The sequence below is a fragment of the Sinocyclocheilus anshuiensis genome, unplaced genomic scaffold, assembly GCF_001515605.1.
Source record: "Sinocyclocheilus anshuiensis isolate Anshui unplaced genomic scaffold, SAMN03320099.WGS_v1.1 scaffold799, whole genome shotgun sequence".
Classification (NCBI taxonomy): Eukaryota; Metazoa; Chordata; class Actinopteri; order Cypriniformes; family Cyprinidae; genus Sinocyclocheilus; species Sinocyclocheilus anshuiensis.
Window position 1 is genome coordinate 622,561 of NW_015548231.1, and position 9,980 is coordinate 632,540.

The window sequence follows — 9,980 nt, forward strand, 5'->3', positions numbered from 1 at the left end:
TCAGAGATGTGGCGCACACGTGAGGCTGTAGTGCTAATGCGTCCCAGCCCCCTTAGATGTAAGGCTACATTTACACTGGTGCGTTTGTTCTAAAATGAAAACGATCCTCGTCATACTGGCGTTTCCACTGCGTTTCAAGCCGGCTTTCCACTATCTCCGACAAACGACATGAATGACATTCAGTCATTCATTTCCAATGGAGAGTAGCGCGGAAGCTGCGTGTAGTTCCGATCATATGCAAATGTCCGTTCATACTAACGTTACACGACCGAAAGCGCGTTATGTGACCATTCATGCAAACTGTAGCATCATGCTACATAAGACAATAAATAAGATTTATATTCTGCTTTTACTCAAAACTCACTTTAAACCACCATCGAGTGTTTGTAATAACTTCCGATTGCCGTCTAATGTGTGTTTTAGCCATGTAATGTTGCTGAAATTAAATATGTTATTACCTCTGAGTCAGAGCAGCGATCATGGAAGAGAGAACACAGGCAGACAGTGCTGGAAGCTGCTAATGCTCATCAGTAAATCAGTGGATAATGAATAGAAATCATGATTCTGTCTGAGCTAACGTTATGCGTTTTAAAATGAACACGCACTAGTGTAAATGTAGCCTAATATAATTCGAATTTTGATAATATTTAAGTAGAAAATTCGAATTTAGTTTTTCAGTCATTTTGACAGCCCTTATGACCAAGCTAGGAGATCAAAAAACCAGCTTAGACTGGTTAAAGGTGTTTTTTTCCCCTGCAAGAGTGACCGCTTTTTCAGTGGTTTTTCCATGATTAGTGCACAGGTTCGTTTCAGTCTCTGTGGCCTTGCATGCATTGTATTGTTCAGTTCAGAGCATTCCTGACCACTAAAGTCACTGATGTTTTCTGTACAACCACAGTCATGCAACAGCTGTGATGTCAGCTAAGTGTGTCCAATCTCTAATCCAACAGCCTGTTTGTTTTTTTTGCAATACATAAGCAGAGATTAAAGTTTTTCTTGTTCCCTGCAAGATGTAGTGGATCAATTACAAGAAGTCACATTGATAGGCATTATCTGATTTATTCCAATGATTTTAAGTCCCACACAGTTTCTCTCTCCGTGGGAAGTGGCGCTGTTCCAGTGTCTCCCACTCTTGCGTGCTAGACTACAGTGAATGCCCGCCTTGTCCAGATGAAGCCATCCTCCCGTCCAAACATATTAGTTGTTAAACGTTTGTAAAGAATCTGTACTGATGAAGTAATGCAGTTTAGAAGACAAAAGATTTAGTTCATACCTTTCATACTTTTCGAAGCATTGCAATCATAAGATATTTTTCTTGTATGCTCCATGATTTAGATTTTTATTTGCGTAGTGTAATCTCACGTTGACATTGATGCTGAATGAGTTTAGCGTGTTTATACTTTATTAGGTCGACTTGTACAAAATACTTGAATCAATTCAGTTGGAACATTTTGTGAATACAAAATGAGTGTTATAATGCTAATGTCAACACCCCCCATGTGCCATTTCTACAGCTGTCAATCAATGCATTTGACTACAACTGCCATGTAGACCTAATCAAACTCCTGCAGCAAGAAGGGAAGCTTCACAGACTGCGCAAGGCCAGGCAGAAGATGAGCGAACTCTTTCCTCTGACTGAAGGTGGGGCATCCATATTTTGTTTCTGTTCTTTGTTCTCTTTGTGCGTTAGCCAGATTTTTCTCTGACATTGCAACAGAGAGACTGGAGCATATTATATAATGTGAAAGAACAACAAGTGCTTTTAGAGTCCAGGCTATTTTTTGATTCGTTTTTGAGGTTTGAGTACTCATCGCTCTCCAGGAATGATGATCTCCAGGAACAGGACATTCTGCAGCAGCCCTGCAGGAAACAATTTGAATTGGGATGATGATTCTATTGAATTTACTGGACATGATAATAGGTGATAATCTTTATACTGCACTGGACTGCAGTAGCAGGAAAAAAATGCTATTAGAAAATGAGTTTGTTGCTTATGATGAATATTTAAAAAATCATAAGCAAAAATATGTAATCTTTGAAAGTGCATGTATTTAATATGTAAAGGAGTGTTAAGATTTTATGATGTGGAGATACGAGTATTGTGTTACTGTGTTTGACTGATTTGTTTGGTGGAACAGAGATTTGGCTGGACTGGCTGAAGGATGAAATCCGCCTGACAGAAGACGAATCAGACCGTGAGAAAGTCTATGAGCTGTTTGAGAGGGCTGTCAAGGATTATGTGTGTAAGTGTGGCTTAATTGTATTCATATTCTTCGGTTCTTTGAAACTGGTCAAATTTTGTATTGTTTTCTAAATGTAATAATAGATCAAGTGTATGAGCTATCTGTAAAACACTAATTCTGTTACCACCTATAATGTGATAAATAACATGTAATTGTTGCTTAATTGTAAGATGGATTGTTTTGAGGTAAACCTGTGTTGGGGAATTAAAAAAGAGATACTGGTAAACCCATCCACAGGTCCAGAGATCTGGTTGGAATATGTACAGTACTCCATCGGGGGAATGGGAGCCCAGGGAGGCATTGAGCGCGTTCGCTCCATCTTTGAGAGGGCACTGACTGCAGTGGGTTTACACATGACTAAAGGAGCTTCAATCTGGGAGGCCTACAGGGAGTTTGAGATTGTTATTCTCTCCACAGTCCAGGTATTTACTCTGGGTTCCTACTCCGATTTATTGCAGAATATCAGCATGGCATTAAATTGCTATGAAAATAGCCGACCTAAAATACTGTTTATTTAATATTACATGAATAGTAATGAGAAGAAGGATTTTGGATGTTAAATAAATCTTTTAAATGATTGGTGACAGTGTTTTGTTTTGTCGTGTATAGGTGTTTTAACCCCTTCTCTGTTTTCCAGCCTCCTCCTGGCAGCATTCCATCACAGGAGCAGCAGGAGCTGCTGAATGCCCAGCTTGAACGCATACACACACTCTTCAGACGACAGCTAGCTGTACCTCTGATGGGTGAGAGCCGCTCTGTTTCTCTCCTCTCGCTCCTTCTGTCCCCCACTTTCCCATTATTTATTTTCTCTTTTCAGTGTTGGAATAAATAATCGGAAAAACTTGTCCACAGACAGAAAGGGTCGGGAGAATGGATGCCAAAAGAATTTAGACTATGACTATAAGATTGCGAAATTTGGCAGAAATAAAATAAACTGAGAACAACATGTCTAGACCAAGCTGAGATCTGGTCAAATGGGATTGATTAAGACTTAAGTTACAAATAATATTGATTGTTGCATGTGGTTTCCTTTTCATGTGCATTTCTGAAAGCCAAGTAATGTCGGTCCTGTCAGATAGACACCAGCGCTGCCAGACACTAGCGCTGCCAGACACTGGAGCACAGGCTGGGGACAAGAGAGCCAGGAGCAGCCTGCAGATAGCCAGATGGTCTGGTTTTGTGAGCAGGGTTCTTTTTCCGCTTCTTTCTTGCCGGCTGCTTTTGGCACCGAAGATGCAGAGGAGAATGCTCTGATCACATCCCACTCAGCTAAGAGAGCCATATCGCAGATTAGGTTTTCGTACAGCATGGCTTTCTTTGTCAGAAAATTGCCTTGTAGTGATGACATAGGTGAGAAATGCAGTAGTATCAGAAAGACTGTATTATTCTAAGCATCTTTGAAACAGCAGACACCGTGTGCCCCTGCAATACAGAAAAATGAAAGATTGCTTTCAGAAAGCTTGCTTTCTGATCTGTTTGTGTTGATATTGTGTTCTGTAGATATGGAGGGAACATATGCGGAGTACGCAGATTGGGCTGACGACGGCGTACCTGAAACGGTCACGCACCAGTACAGACGTGCCTTGCAACAGTTGGAGAAATGCAAACCTTTCGAGGAGGCTTTGGTAACTGCATACTTGTCTCACTGCTGTAGAGATCATTTGGTTTTCTGATTTGATCTGATGTGAAATTATATCTCTGGCAGCAGCTGTGGTTGTAAAGATGGTGATTGTGATTTTAAAATGTTTTATAGCTATAGCCTGCTTGCACTCAAAATCAGTCTTCACAAGTGTCATTTAGAGAATCTGATTGAACTAAACGTGTGGTAATGAAAGCTCTTTGTTCACAAACATATGCTCATCATCACTTTACACTCACCTGTTCAGGAGAAGTCAAAAATGAAATCTCAGTTAATTTAATCTCATTATTTACTTTATGCGTTCCTGGGGCCTCATGTATAAAACTTTACGTAGATTTCATCCTAAATGTGTGCGTACGTACAAAAGTTTTCAGATTTATAAAGCCATGCGTACGCCAGAACCTGCGCAAAATTCCCTTTGTAATACCCAGTCAGCGGAAGATTGTGCGTACATAAATCTCCACCCCGTCTCCTCCCCAAAATAGCCATTTATGGAGCATACAATGCCTAGTTTTAATATGCATAATGTCATCTGCATATCATTTCCATGCATATTCCATCCACGTGACACCATGTTTAATGCAGTTAAGGGTAGGAATACGTTAGGAAAATGAGATATGGGCTATAAATGTGTTTCGAGACATCACTATTCTAATTTATGCAATTTGCCTAAAAGGTAAACATATATTTTAGAATGTTTATAGCCTATATTTTTATGGAAAGAGATAGGCCTTATTTTTTTGCAGTGTAAATAACTGTCTGACTCACCGCGTCAGTAACAAAACATTTTGAAAATAAAACACGCATATCTTACAGTTTCCTTCAAATTCTATCTTTTAAATATGGTGTTTGTCACAATATTGGGAAGAGCACGAAAGGGGTTATCATTAGGCTACTGTCTACCTGTGAACAAATCATTCTGTTTGCTTCCTTATTTCGCTCCCTCCAGTAAAAGTGTGTGTACGCATGGTCTAGTGTCCGTATGGTGTGCACATATTTACGCCTAGTTTAGTTTTTATAAATCCCAATATGTGCATGAAAAATTGCGTACGCACAAAATGGGCATGGAAATGTGCGTACACAATTTTCCCCGCACATATTGGGATTTATAAAAACTAAACTAGGCGTAAATATGTGCAACGTTTATACATCAGGCCCCAGGTCTTTTTTTTTTTTTTTTCCCTTGTTTCTTCTATTTCTTCTTGGTCTTGCATCAAACATTAAAGGCTTGAACCATCTTTGAAACAACTTCCTTTTTGGCTGACATCACTAAGACTGCTTAACCATTTGGTGTTGGCAGAAGTCCTTCACAGTTGACTGCAAAACCCACACCCTTTTCAATATTTAATTGATTCCTGATGGACAAAATCAACTGCTCTACCTTTTTTCCCTCTTAGAATATCCTGTTTTTCTTGGACATTCAGCACACTAAAGAAACAAAATGGGTTTGGGTAGCCAGTGTTGACTTTAAAGCTTGTATTCATGCTTGTAGACCTCAGCCTGACAAATACATAAACTAATCAGTGACCCTGTTTTTGTTGCAGTGAAGTTCTCAGAACTTAACATGTACAATTAAGACTTATATTCTGTTATTTAAGCTGCAGATTTTCATATTCAACATATGCATATTTACAATATTCATATTTAAAATTCACTCAAATCACAGGAAGAACTGAAATCACAGAACAAATTCAATCTGATTATGAAAGTGAAGATTGTGACGTTTCCAGAAAGAAGTGATTTTTAATAGTGAATTGAATTAGACCGTACTTCACAAATTGTTTGAATTGCTGAAAGATATGGCTGTTGTTATTGTTCAGCTGCGTAATCAGATAAGTGCTCTTGCAGTCTTTTCATTAGAACAGATGTAATTTTTCTGTATGACTCTCTTTTTCTTTCCTGTTATATTCAAAAGCTGTTGTTTCTCATTTGAGCTGTCTAATGCTGTTCTTTTTTTATTTTCTAGCTGGTCTCTGAACCTCCAAAGCTGGTAGAGTATCAAGCTTACATAGATTTCGAGATGAAGGAAGGAGATCCGGCTCGTGTCCAGATCATATTCGAGCGAGCGCTGGCGGAGAACTGCCTCGTGCCGGACCTGTGGTTCAAATACACCACATATCTGGTGAGCGACTCTCATAAGCACATGTCTGCTTTCACCAACAGCCCTCTGCACAGCTCACAAACTGAATGATCCACATGTGTGCCAATCCCACACCTCCCTCCGTTTATTCAGGAACATATTAATTGCTTTAATGGGATGGTAATGAGATGCACAAGCCACAAATGTGCAGCGGCGTAGTTGCAGCTGAGAACACATTAGAGAGCCAGCTCCTCACCAGATGGAGGGAAGAAGGGGGAAAAACTGCGAGTTAACGAGACCGAAAGAGAGATGGTGGGAGGCACGTAGGGAGAGAAAAATGAGAACGAGAAGGGGGTGAGAATGACACCTTCCCATATTAGCAGCCAAAGCGGCAATCCATTTGGGCTTTCTGATTCAACGACTGAACTTAATGAACTTCTGCATTAAAGGGCTACAGGCTGGAGTGTGTTGGTGGAGCCCATTCAGGCGGTTGAATTCCTGGCAGCTATGGATGTGTGAAGTAATTAAATCAAGCCTTCATGCTTGTACTCTCTTAGGTGACTAAATTGAGATGCTATTTAACTCAATTATATGCACCTCACACTTGAGTCACAGAGCTGCTTTGCCTAATGGATATAGGGAGGTTATTACTTGGTTTTACAGAGGGCTGTATTGTATCTAAAGCCTCCTACGTAACTGATGACCTTCACCACTTTAGGATCGAGCGTTGGATCAGTTTCCATAGAAAGGAATGAATTTTATTCCACTGACTAACATCCAACCATCACCCATTCAGCTAGAGCATTTGGCTAGTTTTATCTGTCATATTTTAGTGGTCCAAATGTTCATCCCTACTAACAAACTTGGTGTGCTTTAAAGAACGATGTAACCGTGATTCATACTTCAGCGGATATCATCATTCAGTCTTTGATTAAATCGTTTTGAAGAGCAGTGAGCAGATGTTGAGTTGGCGTAGGGTGTGCAAAATCGAGATTTTATGCATCTCTCCTGTTTGTAGAGGCAATAATGCATTTTACTGAATGATTATTGATGTAAGGCATTTTCCCACAGACAGATTTATCTTGGCTGTAGATTAAATCTCTCTTACGATGGAGGAGTGATTCCCTGCTCAACGTCTCCTTTAGCTCGATGTTACATGTAATTTTTGAGCAACAGAGGTGTTTGTAAATGGGTTGGCAGCAGAACAGCAGTGCTGGTTTGGTTGGGGGATTATAATCATTACAGACTACTCATCTCACACACATACACACCTGCTCTTCCTGCAGCACGTTCAGTGGCTTTGTTGCGGAAGGCAAAAAGACTGGAGACCATTTCTGTGCATTTTAACAAGCAATTCTGTAAAATGTCCTATGACCTTTAGGTTTCTGTCTTTCTCAAGGCCAGTTTATTCAAGACTTTAAATAAAAATTAATTCCTGTGGACCTATTCACACGGAGAAAGAACATTAAAGGGGTGGTTCACTGGTTTTTTTCTAGGCTTGATTGTGTTTATGGGGTGCAGTCTAACATGTGTTAATGCTTCGTTTTTTTTAACAATTCATTATTTTTCACATAATTTACCTTTATTCCACACCGCTCTGTCCCTTCTCTGAGAAACACACTGATCATTTCCTGCTTTTATGAAGCCCCTCCCTCAGAAATAGGCGATGAGCTCTGATTGGTTAGCTAGCCCAGTGTGTTGTGATTGGCTAACCCGCCTCTAGCGCCTCTAAATGTCCCGCCCCTCACCTCAGCGGCATGTGCTCCGGTTGTATTGTAAACAGCGGCGTCGAGGATATTATTGAAGAGGATCATGCAGAACCTGTTCAAGCACGGCTTTTAATGGTAGGCCTATGTTTTTTGTTTGTTGTTGTCTCATTCTTTTAGATATGCTGTTATTTGTAAATGCTACTGCTGTGTTAGTGAGCACTTCTGTTGATTGTGGCCTGTGGAATGTTGGTTGCTGGATATTGGCAGGAACTGGAACAGTTCCAGTTGCAGTGTGAACGCTCTGATCCATTAACATGGGCGCAAACAAAATACGCACCACAGACGGAGTGTGTGAACCTGGCGTTACGTTTGTATGCCCACCCGGTCTGTTCTGTTCTCGCGCAAGCTCAAAGCGTGATTTTATGACTATTTCGATTAATCGCACAGCCCTACCAAATACAAACGAGACAGCGATAAATGAAAGATGTTAACAAGAAATGTGGCAACGATTCCTATTTCAAAGAGAGCGCGTACAGATGAGGAGTTAATGCGCCGCTTGCTTTGCGGCGGAACAGTGAACAGTGTCTACACCGGATGCGACACCGCCGCGTCGCAACAGGTTGAGTATGTCTAGTGTCTACACAGGACATTTGAACTCTGTGTCAGTACCTCATAAATAGAACGAGGCAGTTTACTGTCGGGGATTTGTCATGTGTCGTGCCAATGAGAGCGCGAGCAGAGAAGGAGTTAATTTGCCGCTTGCTTGGTGGCGGAACAGTGTCTAAACCGGACACGACACCGCCGCGTCGCAACAGGTTGAGTCTGTCTAGTGTCTACACAGGACATTTGAAGTCTGTGTCAGTACCTCATAAATAGGATGAGGCAGTTTACTGTCGGGGATTTGTCATGTGTCGTGCCGCATCCAGTGTAGCATCACTAGGGCCTTTCGCACCGCTTTAGTTCCAGAGCTAAATGTACAGTACTAAAGTACTGGGACGATTTTGCGCGAACTATTTCCCAGTACCATTTAAAGGGTTGCATTCGTGCCGACAGTGTGTACTTGGAAGTGACGTAAGCCGGTCGACAGCGACGTCATTTGTGCGCGGAGCTGTGTTTTTGTTGTGTCTCGCGGGTTTCACAATAACGGACATAGGATAGGATAGGATAGGATAAACTTTATTAATCCCGGCAGGGAAATTGGTTTGCATGAGCAGCCAAGACATAAACCATACAACAAAATAAATACAATAGATAAAAATAAATAATAAATACAGGTAAAACAGATAATTTCCCTTCAGATATTAGGATAAAAATAAGGTATACAGGTAAATATATAAAATAAATTTAACTATCTAGCTCACTAGAAGTTCAAAGGTGCCTCTGCATCCGAGAGATGTGTTATACAGTCTAACTGCAGTAGGTACAAAAGACCTTCTATACCGTTCACTATTGCACCGAGGCAAGATCAGTCTCCAACTAAAATTACTCCTTAATGCAACAAGCATGTCATTTAGAGGGTGAGTGGTGTTATCCATAAAGACTGGCAATTTGTGCATCATTCTCTTCTCAGCAACCACCTCCAGAGGGACCAGATCCTGTCCAATGACAGAACTCGCTTTTTTGATGAGTTTATTCAGCCGTTTAGCATCACCCCCTTTCATACCAGTGCCCCAACACACCACAGCGTAAAACAGAGAACTGGCAACCACAGACTGATAAAACATATTAAGCATTTTACTACATACATTGAAGGACTTAAGTCTCCGCAGAAAATACAGTTGACTTTGTCCCTTCCTGTATATTGCCTCCATGTTTTTAGTCCAGTTAAGCTTATTGTCAATGTAGACCCCCAGGTATTTGTAACAAGCATGTCATTTAGAGGGAGAGTGGTGTTATCCATAAAGACTGGCAATTTGTGCATCATTCTCTTCTCAGCAACCACCTCCAGAGGGACCAGATCCTGTCCAATGACAGAACTCGCTTTTTTGATGAGTTTATTCAGCCATTTAGTATCACCCCCTTTCATACCAGTGCCCCAACACACCACAGCGTAAAACAGAGAACTGGCAACCACAGACTGATAAAACATATTAAGCATTTTACTACATACTGTGACGAGCGTCCCGAAGCTTCATCAGCGTCGCCTGGAAACAAGCGAGGAGCACCTGGCCATCAGCTGCACCTCATCAGGCGGCGGCTACATAAGCCACGCAAGCCCTGCCATCTAGGAGATTCCTCCATGAGACTGAGCACTAACTCGCCCTCTCATTTTTCCCACAGAAAGCAGCGTGTGACCGACCAGCCCCACA

At 41.2% G+C, this 9,980-nt stretch overlaps 1 protein-coding gene across 1 annotated transcript in view; it reads left to right on the forward strand.

Moving 5' to 3' along the window:
- Positions 1–9,980, forward strand: part of LOC107654630 (squamous cell carcinoma antigen recognized by T-cells 3) — a 29,353-nt gene that overhangs the window by 5,811 nt on the left and 13,562 nt on the right. The window contains exons 2-7 of the mRNA XM_016441793.1: positions 1,515–1,641; positions 2,139–2,243; positions 2,481–2,665; positions 2,881–2,986; positions 3,744–3,868; positions 5,849–6,004. Coding sequence (XP_016297279.1) covers positions 1,515–1,641; positions 2,139–2,243; positions 2,481–2,665; positions 2,881–2,986; positions 3,744–3,868; positions 5,849–6,004 — 804 coding nt within the window. The remainder of the gene's footprint in view (positions 1–1,514; positions 1,642–2,138; positions 2,244–2,480; positions 2,666–2,880; positions 2,987–3,743; positions 3,869–5,848; positions 6,005–9,980) is intronic.